At 55.5% G+C, this 14,862-nt stretch overlaps 2 protein-coding genes across 2 annotated transcripts in view; one reads left to right on the top strand and one right to left on the bottom strand.

Annotated features, from left to right (window-relative positions):
• The window catches only part of Lpin3 (lipin 3), a 13,494-nt gene extending 7,087 nt beyond the window's left edge, over positions 1-6,407 (top strand). The window contains exons 9-19 of the mRNA XM_026787196.1: positions 368-461; positions 555-624; positions 2,227-2,319; positions 2,396-2,439; positions 3,102-3,240; positions 4,310-4,458; positions 4,641-4,727; positions 5,121-5,273; positions 5,480-5,594; positions 5,668-5,771; positions 5,889-6,407. Of these exons, the coding sequence (XP_026642997.1) occupies positions 368-461; positions 555-624; positions 2,227-2,319; positions 2,396-2,439; positions 3,102-3,240; positions 4,310-4,458; positions 4,641-4,727; positions 5,121-5,273; positions 5,480-5,594; positions 5,668-5,771; positions 5,889-6,033 (1,193 nt within the window). The 3' untranslated portion in view covers positions 6,034-6,407. The remainder of the gene's footprint in view (positions 1-367; positions 462-554; positions 625-2,226; positions 2,320-2,395; positions 2,440-3,101; positions 3,241-4,309; positions 4,459-4,640; positions 4,728-5,120; positions 5,274-5,479; positions 5,595-5,667; positions 5,772-5,888) is intronic.
• Positions 6,408-7,306: 899 nt separating this feature from the next.
• On the bottom strand, positions 7,307-13,534 carry Emilin3 (elastin microfibril interfacer 3). Its single transcript, XM_005362987.3, has 4 exons — positions 13,229-13,534; positions 12,003-12,125; positions 10,669-10,892; positions 7,307-10,216 (listed from the first exon to the last, which is right to left on the bottom strand). The coding sequence occupies exons 1-4, from the start codon at positions 13,390-13,392 to the stop codon at positions 8,433-8,435; spliced, it is 2,295 nt and encodes a 764-aa protein (XP_005363044.1). The 5' UTR covers positions 13,393-13,534; the 3' UTR covers positions 7,307-8,432.
• Positions 13,535-14,862: the final 1,328 nt, after the last annotated feature.

Below are 14,862 nucleotides of genomic sequence, written 5' to 3'. Positions count from 1 at the left end.
TAGGAGGACAGAGATGACTCCTTAGGGCCGAGGAAGAGCAGGGAAGCACTCTAGAAGTCACAGCAGGGCAGGGAAGACTTCTGGGAAGCAGGAGAAGTCAGGGAAGACTTTTGAGGGTGGGGTAGCACAGATGTGAGGCTGCCCCGTGGTACCCACTCTCAACCAGCATCTTTGACACAAATGCTTGATAGTAAGCCTTGACCTAGCCTGTAGATCCTGGAGTGGAAACAGGTGTAAAAACCACAGGAAGGGGGACATGTTGCTAGGTCAACGATCTGGCCAATAGGAGGTCTGCAGGAGGGTATGGGGCAAGCAGATTATGTGGGACATGGCAGTATCAGCCCTCACTCTCTGCCTCTGTGCCCAGAGAAGTTCAACCAGCACGTGGTCTCCTATGAGGACCTCACTAAAAATCCCGGGCTCCTGGATGACCCAAACCTCGTGGTGAAAATCAATGAGAAGTGAGTGGCAGGTTGGGGGTGGTGGATGGCCACAGTCACCCACTCTATGCCCTCAAGCTGCTGCAGCTCTGACAGCTCGTTCTGTCTCTCTAGGCATTATAACTGGGCTGTGGCCGCCCCCATGATCCTTTGTCTGCAAGCCTTCCAGAAGAACTTACCCAAGGTAATGCTTAGAATACCACTAGAGCCATGGCCTTGAAGTCATAGCCTTGAAGAGAAAAATAGGTGAACAGGGATGGGCCCTGGACCCTATGGCTGCTGGCTACTCTACTGGGTTCACTCTAGAGACAGGAAACAGAGGTCCTCAGAGTCTTGCCCATCCTGTGTGGGCAAAGCCCATCATTCCCCGGGTTCTCGGCCATGGCTGGGTTCTATTGGGTGTGGACTTCTCATCAGAGGAACGCAGATGAAATCAGAGCAGGATAAAGATCCAACAATTGGCCAAACTGAGACAAACTTGAGAGTTTGGGATCTGAAAGATAAGGCTTGGGAAACAGGGTTCCACTCTGCTCCTCCTCTGTCCTGGACTGAGGGGCGACTGGTTCCTTGGTCAGCCCTCATCTACTGAGTACCTATGATGTGCCGTATCTGGTCTGGGGAGTCATGTGCCAAACATACGCATCCCCTAGGAAGGCCCAATTGATCAAAGAGTCATCAAGTTCAACTGAGTGCTGGGGATGAGCAGCCTTGGTGCTGCGACAGCTAACTACAGGACGTCTGCTGAAAAGGTGCTCACTAAGCCAGCCAAACGGGTGACGGTCCTGAGCAGTTCAGGCGGGGAACAGGGAACAGCATGTGTAGACGGGGGAAGGGAGCCAGCATTGATCTTCCTTCTCAGAATCTCCACTTGGCCTTTTGGGGCCACCGGCCCTCTCTGTGAGATCAGCCTGGGACTGTGCCTGCCCTTTCTGCCCTCAGGAGGCACCCAGGGCCCCACTCTGGCTTTATCCGTGATTCTTCACTTAGTTTGGCTTCCTCAAAGGTTAAATGCTGATGGTATCCCTTCAGTGGGTCTGGCTCTATCAGATGGCAACAGAGATAGGATCTAGAGCCAGTGGGAAGGAAGTCACTCCCCTTCATTAAATGACTCTCCTCATTTTATCCAGGCAGACCCACCACCTGAGGCCTTTGAGAGACCCCCACCCAAGCCTGTTGGCATTCAGGCTGGTGGACCCCAAGCTCATGTCCTTCTGACTTGAGTTCTGTAACCTGAATCTGTAGGGCATTGATGTCCTTGTAGGCAGGCCTAGCCCTGGACTTTGCTGGGTCATTTAGCAAGCATCTAATCAGCTTTTCTTCCTCAAGGTAATCCTGCCCCAGTCTGGTCCTGATCAGAATACAAAGAGGGGGTGGGTTAGGATCACTGACTTCAGGAAGTTGTCTCTGTCTGTCTTTGGGATTGAAGAGAATCCTGACTACAGTCTGTTCTCGGGGCCACTGGGAGGCGTCAGGCACAGAGTACCAATTCCTAAGACTATCCCAATGCAGCTTACCTTCAGCAGTCCAGTAGGCCACGCGATCTGGAAGCTAGGCTAGAGCCAGGAGTTCTGGTGAGACAGGAAGGGCCCTTGGTCTCCTCTGCAGAGTTAAGAGTCACTCCTGGGCTCTCAGGAGGAAGAAGAGTCAGCATTTTCTTCAGCCTCCAGAGGTTGATAGTATCATTCTCTAGGTTGGGCCAAGATTCCGGGCTCATGGGGTTTCCAGTGCCAACATAAGGTAGGTTTGCTGCTTGCAGAAATAACTTGTTCCCATTATCTACCCACAGAGCACTGTGGACAAACTTGAGAAGGAGAAGATGCCTCGGAAGGGTGGCCGATGGTGGTTTTCCTGGAGGCGCAGGGACTTCCCAGCTGAGGAGGTAGGTGGGTGGTCAGTGATCACCAGGGCAGCACAGGACCGGAAACAGAATTTGCTTATGGAAGTTCTTCCCACAGCACAGTGCCCAGAGGGAGAAAACCGCAGCCAGGGAGCAGCAGGGGTGAGTTGGACCTGTTGGCAGGGCTTGGGGCTGGAGCCTGGCGAGAACCACCCTGGTTGGGTGAGGGGTTCCAGAACCTCTTCCCCAGCCATAGTAGGTGTCAATTCCCAAGCACTTCATTTTCCTGAGAAATGTTCCCACCTCCAAGATGGGAAAACTGAGACCCAGACATGCCAAATGTCCCTCTGGTAGGAAATGGCAAAGCTGAGCTGGTGTGCAGACTCCTAGCCTGGGTAAGGGCTGCTATATTAAGGGGAGGGTCAAGGGTCAAGGGTCTCTCTTCCCCAGTACACAGGGACTTGCTTACTCGGCTCCCCCCCCCTTTTTTTTAACCTTAGAAGTGACCCAGCCATCCAAGTTTGGGGAGCAAGTGACCAAGGGTGGGCCAGCTGAAGCCAACGCAAGTAGGACTTGGGGTACATTCCAGAATACATGTGTTCAGGAAACCCTCTCCAAGGTGGACATCCCAAGGAGGCATCCTGAAGTTAGGATTGGGCCTCCATTCCAGCTTGGCTCTCACCTCCCTGGGAGGACATCCCACACAGGTGGCACTTGACGGGAAGGCCATCTCTAGAGGGACAGGAACAGGCCCTGGGTTGAGTGTAAGCAAAAGAGGGACCTTTTACTGGGGGAGGTGGCTCACAGGCCAGTATTAGCCACAGAGAGAAGACAGAAGTCCTAAGCAGCGATGACGATGCCCCAGACAGTCCTGTGATCCTTGAAGTGCCCCGCCTGCCACCTCCCACTCCGGGCTGCGTCCCTACCTACAAGAAGTCCCTTCGCCTGTCTTCGGAGCAGATTGTGAGTGCGGAGACGGGCTGGGCTGTGTTAATTCTATTCAAGTCACACAGGGCCAAAAGGAGATACAGGTTACCATGGGCCAGTCTCTGTTCTGTAGGCAGTTTCCCTGATGGTCTGTGCTAGAACAGCCGTGGGGGCTCACTTTTTCATAGGCCAGCTCATTTCTCTCAGGTCAGACGGGAAAAGCCCTCTGACGTCCTAAAATATCTACCTGCAGTATCCTGCAGTGTCCCTTGGACACCTCATTGAAGTCACCCGTGCTGACAACAGCTCTTAAGATTTTGACAACCCAGCCGGGCGATGGTGGCGCACGCCTTTAATCCCAGCACTCGGGAGGCAGAGGCAGGCGGATCACTGTGAGTTCGAGACCAGCCTGGTCTACAGAGCTAGTTCCAGGACAGGCTCCAAAGCCACAGAGAAACCCTGTCTCGAAAAACCAAAAAAAAAAAAAAATTTGACAACCCCTTCCATCCATCACTGTGTGGATTCCCTGAGATCTGTGGTCCCATTGTCAGGGTTTGACCCGCCTGATACAGGATAGCAACCACTTGCCTGGTACCCTATAGAGTACTTGTCTACTTTTGGATGAGCCAGAACACGGGGGTCACCTAGCTATGATGGGGAGCAACCACCCTCATTATCTGTGGATCACATTCAGGGCTAGGTCTCCCTCTAGGGGAATATTGATTCAGGTATCCTAGCCACAAAGCAGCTTCCTATGATGGTCCCATAGTGCCCCAGCCTATCAAAACAATAACTCCCTGTCAAAACCAGCCCGTGACTGACCTAGACAGCCAGGCAGAGAGTCACAGACATAGCCTGTCCGATATTTGTGTCATGGAGAGTTGAAGGGAAGTCAGGGCTCCTGTGCCCTGGCACTGTGCAGGTCCCTGGGCAGCACAGATGCCTTCTGCCCATGTGCATGTATCCATGTTTGACCATCATGAGACTCCTCAGAAAGGGGCTCTGAACTAAGAGGAAGTGGAGAAAGAGGCTCGTGGGGATCAAAAGCCACAGTCCAAGTAGAGGGTGGTCAGGGACCATACCTTCCCCGTTTGCCTATCCCCAGCGGTATCTGAACCTGCACGAAGGAGCTAACGATGTCGTCTTCAGTGTGACTACCCAGTACCAAGGCACCTGCCGTTGCAAAGCCACCATCTACCTGTGGAACTGGGATGACAAGGTGGTCATCTCTGACATAGATGGCACCATCACCAAGTGAGACCCAGCTGCCTGTGAGGAGCCTGGGGGAAGTGCCTGGGCACTAACCTCCCTTCGTTCTGGGTGTATGGGAGCATTATGAAATGCCTTCTTCTGGGTGGGCTGAGACACATTAGGCCACACCCGTGGAGCGTGGGAGCCATTTGGGTAGCCTAACTGACCTTTCTTCCCTGGTTTAGGTCCGATGCTCTCGGCCACATTCTGCCCCAGCTGGGGAAAGACTGGACACATCAGGGCATCACTAGTCTCTACCACAAAATCCATCTGTGAGTGCTGAGCTCTGGCTGGGCCAGGGCTCTTATCTGGACGGAGGGAGTCAAAGGATATGTTAGGTCACCATAATGTCTTCCCTTGAAAACCAGTCTTGGGCACCACCAGAGCCCATAATAGAAGCAGCCTGGGAAGTCCATAAAACACTGAAACTTTTCTGGTCCTTAGTTCTCTTGTGAGCCATCTACCTGCTGACCTCAGGGTAGCAGGAAGCCCTTAAAACAGTGTTCATGTTCTAGCTGGGACATCTGCCAAGATCACCTCTCAAAGCCTTCCCAAACTCCTCCAGGGTTGAAGGCCAGAGCCCAAGAGTTGAGATGAGTTTATAGCCAAGGAGCAACGAGAATATGGAGGTTGTCTCTGATTGGCTCTGTCTCCCCCACCTCCAGAAATGGGTACAAGTTCCTGTACTGCTCAGCACGGGCCATCGGCATGGCTGACCTCACCAAGGGGTATTTGCAGTGGGTGAGCGAGCATGGTTGTGGCCTTCCTAAGGGCCCCATCCTACTGTCTCCCAGCAGCCTCTTCTCTGCCCTCCACAGGTAACCACCATCATATACAAGCCCGGGGCCCCTTACAGGGAAAGGCTAGCATATCTTCAACCGAATGCACAGTTGCTCGAGGACTCCAGCCTAGCACGCATTTGCTCATGGGTATCTGACAAGGCTGGGTCAGACATGTCTTCTGACCCCCTGGTGTCTTGCCTTTCCTTTTCCCTCTTCCCTGTCCACGGTCATGGCCATTCTAGGGAAGTGATCGAGAAAAAGCCAGAGGTATTCAAGGTTGCCTGCCTGAGTGACATTCAACAGCTGTTTCTGCCCCAAGGACAACCCTTCTTTGCTGCCTTTGGGAACAGACCAAACGTGAGTGTCTCCCTCCTTCCTCCCTGCCGCAAGCAGGCTCAGACAAGGCCCTAACCCTTCCTGTCTCTTGCAGGATGTTTTTGCCTACCGGCAGGTAGGCCTCCCTGAATCTCGGATCTTCACAGTCAACCCCCGGGGAGACCTCGTTCAGGAGCTCATAAAGAACCACAAATCCACGTAAGGGCCATATGTCCCCCACGCCTCTCCCAGGACCCCAAATCCTGGGCCTCACCAACGGTGAAGGCCACTGCCCTGTGACAGCTCAGACTCAGTGCAATCCATTCTGCCCCGCAGGTACCAGCGGCTCGGGGAGGTGGTGGAACTTCTTTTCCCACCCGTGGTGCGTGGCCCCAGCACAGACCTGGCCAACCCTGAATACAGCAACTTCTGCTATTGGCGGGAACCCCTGCCACACGTGGACTTCGATGCCCTGGCTTGAGCCTGCCCACGCCATTCTCCTTGCTCTGACCCAGGCCTGATGGGTGCCAAGGACGCTGAGGATTGGAAGATGAGTGACAGGGGCCCAACCCAACAAAGGGGCAACACGTTGGTTGGCAGCCAGAGACCTTCCTTTCTCCCTGAAACACAAATGCTGTTGTCTTTGGTGTGATTACTCAGTACCAGGGCACCTGCCACCACAAGGCCATCTACTTGAAGAAATGGAATAGCAAAGCAGACATCTCTAGCACAAATGGCACCATCATCAACTGAGGCTCAGCTGGCTGTGGGGAGCATGGGGAATACCTAGGGACCATGCATGTGCCTAGGACCTACCAGGGGTGGGTCAGCTACCCCCAGGGCTAAGTACAGCCTTGAGCTCCAACAATTAAATGTATCTCTAGACCCTTGGAGGATTCTCTATCCCCCTAGGCCAGTGGTTCTCAACCTGTGGGTCGTGACCCTTTCATAGGGGCCATATATCAGCTATTCTGGATATTTACAATACAATTCATAGCAGTAGCAAAGTTACAAAAATAATTATGAAGGAGCAAGAACAATACTTTTATGGTTGGGAGGGGGTCACCATAACATCAAGAAACAGTTAAAGGGTCACAGCATTAGGAAGGTCGAGAACCACTGCCCTAGGTGTATCTGTCACTGTGGCCTTGTCTCAAATTGTGATAGAGGAGGTGGCCTCATGAAAACTTGAGACCTAGATGGAGAGTGAAGGGTGTCATCAGCAGGCCCCTTTGCATCCAGCGACAACTCCTTTCTCGGGGTCTGGCTGAGTGCCACGTGGGAACACCGCTATCCCATCCCTTCCTGGGAGCCCAGACTACCCCTCCAAAGCCAGATGTTCCTATCTGCCCACAGTTCCTGATCCACACATCTCTTTTCCCTCTGAATGCTTTGAACACTCAGCCCCAAGCCTGTATGGTTCAGAGCCCCTCTGACAAGAGAAAAGAGGGACTTGGCGGGGTGTGGGGGGTGGGGGTTTGCAGAAGGGCTTGTGGATTGTGGTTTCTGCCAGCCTTGTCCCTGCCAAACCACTGCCCAGTCACTCTCGACCCCTTCCTGAGGGCTCAGCCCAGTCCTGGCTAGAGCAGATGGTGTTTTCTGACCATTCTGCTCTGGCTTCGGCTGGTTAGTCTAGTGTGCAGTTGGCTGCATGAGCTATCATCCCAGGCACAGTGGGACACAGAATGACATGTCAGTAGCTTACCCTCCCACTGCTACTAGTGAAGAAAACACCATTAGACCAGTTCAAAGATTTAATCTTCGGCCTGCTTTCCAGCCACACCAGAGGGGAGGGCAAACACTGAATGTCCACAAGCCAGGATGCAGGACTGTGGGGGAAACAGCACAGCAGGCTCAGGCCGTGTGGGGGAAATTGAGGCCAGGGGTCAGTAGAGACGGACAGTCTCTAAGCACATGTATTTCCCAGTTGCGCCATGACAGCTCCCTACCCCACCTTTTTTGTGAACCTCCTGGCAAGGCTGTTGTAGTTTGTTAAAAAGCAAGGTTTTGATTCCTTTCCATCCAGCTACAGCCCCTTTCTTGGGGTCTGCCTCAACAGACTTTCTAAGGCTGCTCTTGGCCAGAGGTACTGACCTGGGTGGCAAGGGAGAGATTTTTTTCCTCTAACTGGAAGGACCATGTGGGTGTATTTGTGAATTCAAAGAAAAATGATAAATTGGGGTGGGGTCTCCAAACAGTGCTTGGATCCCTTCTTTTCTCCGGGAGTCTACAGCTGCCTACACCCTCACCGTGAGGCAAGATCAAAAGGAATGCGGAGAACTGGCTGGGCTGCCGGGCTTTTGTTCTGTCCTGAAGGACACGAGGGGAATTGGAAACCTCGGGTGGCCTCTGGTCTGTGGTTCAGATAGAGCACCTATGAAGCTGCCAGATAGGTCCAATGGGCATCTCTGCCTTACATACCTAAGGATGGAAGCCCAAGGGACAAGGTAAGAGATGCCTTCAAGGGTTGACTGGTCCCTGGTTGGAAAAGGAAACAGTGGACAGGCTTTCTGAGTCTTGCCCTGGAAGCTTCGTACAACTGCTAACTCCAGTGTGTCTGCAACAAGAGGAAGTGCAGACATTTGCAGCAGGCCATCTCAGAAGTCCAGCTTTGTCTTTATGCGTGATGTGCTTGCCTTAGCTCTTTTGAGACGGCATCTTGTGTAACCTGTCTTGACTGTTATCCTGAGTCCTCCAGACTGCCCCACTGAAGGTGGCTTTCAATGGCTGTGACAGTCACGCTGAGCTGGACCAAGGCCATCCTCCCAGTGGCCTCTGGATGGCCATGGAAGGCTGGAAGGTGCTGCTGGGTAGGGTTGGTCTCTGGGATGATATTCCCAGGGTTGGTGGGATTTGGGCTTTAGATTCTGTTCAGCCATCCTAGTCAGCTTGCCCTGGCCTCACCTCGGCCAGCTGGGCTCTGCAGTCCAGCAGGTCGTCCCGGAGCCGGGCAATGTCCTGCGTGTGCTGGGCCAGCGTGTGGTTCAGCTTGTCTATGTGGCCCCACAGGCCCTCCCTGGACCTCAGCTGCTCAGTAGGCAAATCGTTCAGGTGGGCAGGCAACAAGCCCAGCCTCTCATAGGCTCCCTCCACTTGAGCCACCCGCTGGTCAAAGTGGCCCACTGTGTGTTGGAGTTCCTGGGCCGTGTCCCTGCAGCGGCTCAACCCTCCAGCCACGTTGGCCACACCGGCCTTGAGCTTCTCCAGCTCCCCTCGCAGGTTCAAGACCTGCCTGTGGCCAGCCTGAAGCCTTGACCCTTGCCGGCTGACCTGTTCCTGGATGGCGTGAACTTCAGCTTCCACCTTTCGCTCTCGTTCATCCAGGGACGTGTTGGCCGCCAAGAAGGCATCAGAGTACTGGCTGACAGAGTCACTGAGGCCTGTGAGTGATTTGCTCACTGAGTTCAAGTTGACCTTCAACAAAGTGATCTCGCCTTGGAGCGAGCTGCCTGTCCCTTCTGCCAGCTGCCCCTGAACTTCGGCTACTGTGCCATTGAGCCGCTGGAGCAGAGCAGTGTGACTGGCCACCTGGTGTAGGAGGGCCTCACTCCGGCTCTGCCAGGCCTTCACCTCTGCCACGAGGTTGTCCAGGATGGCCGAGGTGGTGCTTGGGGTACATGAGGTCTCCAGGGAGACCAGCCGTTGTTCCAGCACAGCTAGCTCTGTCTGAACAAGCGGCCGTGCTGATCTGTCTGGTGTGGCACTGTGGTGGCTTAGCTCTCCAGTCAGAGCTGCCAGCCGCTCCTCCAGGCTCTGCACACGCTCTTCCAACATAGACCCGAAGCCACCCACGCCCCAGCCCCCCATCTCCATTCTCAGACAGCAGCCCCTGGCTCCATTCTCGGTCCCGTTGATGGTCTCGAGGCCCTCAAGCAACCCCTCCAGTCCTCCCTGGAGCATTGCAGCTGAGAGGCGCGCCAGCTCATCTGCAGCCAGGGTGCTGAGGCCGCCTTGGGCCTCCGTGACAGCCTGCAGGTTCCTCTCAAGGCTGTCCACGCGGGCACTGATCAAAGCCAGTTGACCGCAGCAGGTGCCTGCACCGGTCAGAGTCAGACCTTGCAGCTGAGTGCCCAGCTGGGAGAGCTCCCTCCGCAGGGCCAGCTCCCGGCCATCAAGGCTCTGGTGCAAGCGCTGACTGGCTGCTTGGCCCTCCTCGCACTGCCGCCGCACCTCCTGCACGCGCATGTCACACTCACTCTGGACACCCTGCAGTTTCTGCTCAAAGCCATCCAGCAGGCTCCCCCAGAGTCGCTGGAGCCGCTGGTCCACGTACTCCTCCAGCAGTGCCAGGGACGTCAGTGGGGACGGTGGGGCTTCCCGTAGCCGCTGCAGGTGAGCCTCGTGACCGAGAGCCAGCCCGCGCACCTCGTCTAACAGCTGCACCTTGGTCTGTAATGTATTGCTCACCTCTGTCACCTTGCTCAGGATTTCACCCAGAGGAGGTATGAGCGGTCCTCTGCCTCTGTCTTCTGGGTCCACCAGGCCCTCGGGGATGACCCTAAAGCCTATAGGCTCAATGGGAGCTCTGGGGTCACCTGTAATCCTATTGGGATCCTTGGGACTAGCCACCAGACCACTCAGGGTGCCATATGCTTGTGACAGGCGCCGAACTTCACCCTCCAGCTGCTCTAGACGCTCGCCAAACAGCCCTTGGCCTTTTCTTCCTAAGGAAGAAGAAAGACCCCAGGAGCACCCTTAACCCTCCAACATGTATGTCCTCCTCATCCCGAGACACAGCTCCCTCACCTTTGTGATGGGGTCTTAGTGGGGAAGGTTGGAGCCTGACAGTCATGTCCCACGTGAGATGTACCTCCCCACCTCTACCCCCAGATCCATGACAGCTTAGGCAGCCTTTTTTTTTTTTTTTTTTTTTTTTTTTTTTTCGAGACAGGGTTTCTCTGTAGCTTTGGTGCCTGTCCTGGAACTAGCTCTTGTAGACCAGGCTGGCCTCGAACTCCCAGAGATCTGCCTGCCTCTGCCTCCCGAGTGCTGGGATTAAAGGCATGCGCCACCACTGCCCGGCTAGCTTAGGCAGCCTTTGACAGTCCCCTCCTGACCCTGCCACTAAGCCTAAGAAACCTGACTCCTTCTGAAGGACATCCATGGACAGACTCACCTTGGGGGCTTGGGACCTCTCTGTTGTAAGAAGAAGGCCTGGGGTCTGGGACCTGCTGCCCTATGGGAGTTTGCAGCTCCGGCTCTTGGTGTGGTGGGGTTGCTCCACGGTCTGTGAGGTGTTCAGGGCAGCCTTCTCCTGTAAGGCCAGGGCAGCAACGCCAGGCCAGATCTGTCACAGTCTTGTAACCAATCTTGTATCTGGGTCTGAGCACTGAGCGGTACCTGGATCAGAGAGAGGGGGCAAGGGAGCAACTTCCTGTACCTGTGGGCTGAGATTTCTGCCCCCTAGCTGGCATTCTAGACAATCTCCACTCCCAGGGGGTTTCCTTTTCTGACCCCCTAGGTGACAAAACCATATGGTGGAGTGGGCCTCACAGAGGCCCTGTGTCCTCGGAGTGAAGGACAGATGGACAAGCCCCATGCGATACTGTTTGTGTAGAGAATGCTAGTAGGGACTTAGCCCCAAGACGACTACTAGGTCCCAGTCAGCTCCTGCTGCCATAGGAAAGTCCATTCTGGATTTAGCAGAGCCTCTGGGAGTCGGGAGGAAGCTTCAAGCTCCCGGGGTGTGGAGGAGATAATGCACCAGAGCTGCACTCGCAATCCCTGCACTTCTCGCAGCTCCCACCAGCTGCTTTTCTTGCCAGCCATCTCTGGCTTACTTGAGGAACTGGGCTCTGCTTAAAAGCTGGCATGGGGCACCTCTGAGCTCTGCTCAGAGGCTAGTGTGAGCAGGAAGAGAGGGCCCAAAAGTGCAGGCAGGGCTCACTGGGGACCTCTCCCCCTTACCTGATCATGCACCTGCTCACTCTGGTAGAGCCGGGCGTAGGTCTGTTTGCACGCAGATACATTTAAACTCTCCGAATGTAGACAGCTATATCCCATCACCTGTCTGGCCTGTCTGGCCTACTATGCTGGAGCCTCGGGCTTCCATCTCTGCCTCACCTTTTCCTGGTCACCAGAGCCTACTCCGCGTGCGCGCGTGCGTGCGTGCGTGCGTGCGTGCGTGTGTGTGTGTGTGTGTGTGTAGTATCAACCTATCCTCTCCTTCCTTAACCTCTGCCTCCACCACATCTTCTTAGCCCAGCCTCCCTCTTGTATCCCTGAGGTTTCTGGGCTCTAAACTGAGCCTATCCTTGTCTCTGCTGGGTAAGATCTGCTGCAAGTTTAGAATTGCGCACAGGGGGCAGGGGTCTTTCATGGCCTCTTTCAGGGATCCGGGTCCGCTGTAGGCAGCACTATGGGGACTCTTAGATGTCCCGGGTACAGCAGCCCTCCCTTTGTGGAAATGGCTCCGTTCTCTGCTGGAGGCAGCGCCTGGAGTTTACTCACCTGACCGTGGAGGGGCAGTTGGGCCCCCACCCACACTGGTGGTACTCAGCCTTTACGTAGCTCTCTGCTCCCTCCTGTAGGACGCAGGTCACGTTCCTGTGCACCACATAGGCACAGAGGGACCTGGAGGGGAAAATGGCACCTCTGGAATATTTGGCCCGAGCCCCAACCTCTTGGTCTCAGGAGACACCCCCCCATGTCTCTTTTATCTATTTGTGTTCTATGGAAGCCTGGACCATTGCCTGGGGTCCAGATCTTCTGGGCTGGGCCCAGTTCCACTGCTGGGCTCTGATCTGTCCTTGATGGGTGGCTGCTGAGCCAAATGCACAGGGTGGCCATCTAACCTTCCTAGAAGGCCTTCTCAGCTCCCTGCCTCACATTCTGCTTCCTCTCCCACTCTCCAACTTCTTCACTATTTCTAAACTCCTTATCGCGGCCTTCAAAGCTTCTGAGGGCACAACTTAGTAGCTTCTTTTTAAATCACGCTTTCCTCCTTCGTCCCCTGAAAAAGCTCTCTGGCCTCTGCGTTGCCATTTCCTTGCCTTCCCTTCTAGGAAGCCTGCTCCGATGCCCGGGGGCTCGCAGAGCGTGGTTGTGGGCTGGGTAGTCGCCCACAAGATCTTACATTCCACTGGAATTCAAATTCGGGTATAAACCGACCACTGTGGAAGTCTGTCTGTTCTACAGTACAAGCCCAGGACCCACAAGTCCTCACTAGCTCTGTGGTTCAGCCACCTCGGGGCTCCCACAGGGTTCCGGGGGGCCAGACCGCAGGAGGGGAGGAGCGACTACCTACAGTAAGCGTGGGTCTGTCCACAACCGCGCGGGGCAAAGGAGAGACAGAAGGCAAGGGATGGAGGAGCCCTGCGTGTTCCAGGCGAGGAGAGCCCTGCCTCCTCTCCCTCCACCTGGTCCGCTGTGCCTGGAGTTTGCTCGCAGAGCAGCTGGAAAATGTTACTTAGCTGGAAAGGTTTCCACGGGCACTGCCAGGATCCCAGCCGCCGCGCCAGGCCCCCTCTGCTGACTTGTTCTTCACCAACCCCGCAGCCTCCTGGAACGTGGGGCGCCCGCCCGCGTAAAAGATCGCGCCGGGGGGAACCGCCCCTTTCGTGGCTGGGGTACCCTAGTCTCGATGCCTCCGCGCGGGTCCTGGCAGGTGGGAGTGGTGGCGCGCCACGCGCCCCCCCCGCCTCCGCGTTCCCTCCCCGGCAGGGCCCCGCACTTACTTATGCGGCCCCGGGCGCAGCCGAGGACGCCATCCGGTCGTGTAGAGGCTGTAGCGGGAGGCACCGGGCTGTGCTGGCCGTGCGAGGAGCGGGGTGCCCTTGGCCTGCGCCTCCGAGAGCAGCGCCGCGACGGCGCACACCCACAGGGGCAGACGGTGACCCATCGCGCTCTGTCTCCACTCGGCCCCGCGCGGTGCCTCCCGCGGAGAATCCTCTCGCCAGCCCGGCTCCCGCCTCCACTAGGCGACCCCCGGAGCGCTCTTGTTCCGCCGCCTGGAGCTGAGCGGCCGCTGCGTCCCGCCGAGTGGCCGGGGCTACTCGCGGCTGGGGCCGCGCAGGGGAGGCGGGAGGCGGGCTCTGCACGGATTAGCATAAACTTGGGGCCGCGCCGCGAGCTCCGCCAGCCCCCTCCCCGTCGCCAGCCCCCGGCCCCAGATCTGAGCTGACGCCCGGGGGCCCCCCAGTGCAAACACGACGCAGGGCGCTGAATTCCAGGAGGGTCCCCAGACACGCGCAACCCCTGGTACCTCTAGGGTAGCCGGCAAGAAGCAGCAAAGCCTGGAGGCAGACCTGGTCCCCCTGCTGGGATCCCCAAACCCACTCAATATCTAGCCGGATATACTAGTCTCAAAAGTCTTACTTGCACTTGAATACTGCAGTCCAGGTCCTGGACCAGAAATGACCGTTTTTAGGGGCACACCAGGAAACTTTTTCTCAGCCACCTTCCTGAGAAAAGGTTCCTACTGACTGTCCACTGCCTATGGGCACCCCTAGGAGATCTAACACTGCAGATTTCTCTTCTCAACAACTTCCCGCAACCCGGGTAGAGTGGTCGGGCTGTTTGTCTGGGTTCAGTGGTGGGTCAGCACTGTGTTTCTCTTAGGTAAGAGCTGCACCCAAACACCCATTACCTCTCCAACCCCACCAAGAATAAACTCACATTCCCCTTCACCCCCCTGCCCCTGCCCCGTTTGTCTCCAATAAAAGCTTTTAATCAGGTGGGCCACAGTCTGGTGTCTGCTTCAATAATTCATTATTAGCTTCTAGTCACAGAATATTGCTACGACATCCTCATGATGTCAGGCTTCCTGCATGTTTCATTCATGAAAATGACTCTTAAAACCCGAGTTGGTCTATATCGTCCTTCTTATTGGGCATCATCTTGTTAGCTGCCTTCCCTGCAAGAAAGCCTTTTGAATCCTGATTCTGTCATCCAAGAGGACCACTTCTTTCTAGCTTTTTCTCATCCTCACGGGTCCACAGCACTCTGAATCTGAACCCCTATGGTTCAGGAGCCTGCTTGGAGGTCCCTGACCCCCCTCCTCCCCACACTTCGGTGTGTTGGGGTGTGTGATGTGTATATGCGCACATGCGTTCGGAGCTGAGGTCAACTTCAGGCGCTTATTCTTAGCCACCACCCACCTTGTTTCTTGGAGACAAGGCTGCTCACTATTCTGGAGTCTGCCAAGTAGGCTAGGCTGGCTGGCCAGTGAGCCCCAGTAACTCCAATTCCACCTCTCCGGCACTGGGTTTACAAGTTCTTGCCACCATGTCTGGCTGGTTTTTCTTTCTCTTTTTCTTTTTAGAATCAAATTGAAGTCTTCATGCTTGCACCGCAAGCAAGCATTCCACTG

The sequence above is a fragment of the Microtus ochrogaster genome, linkage group LG8 (assembly GCF_000317375.1).
Source record: "Microtus ochrogaster isolate Prairie Vole_2 linkage group LG8, MicOch1.0, whole genome shotgun sequence".
NCBI lineage: Eukaryota > Metazoa > Chordata > Mammalia > Rodentia > Cricetidae > Microtus > Microtus ochrogaster.
This window is presented reverse-complemented; position numbering and strand designations above follow the sequence as displayed.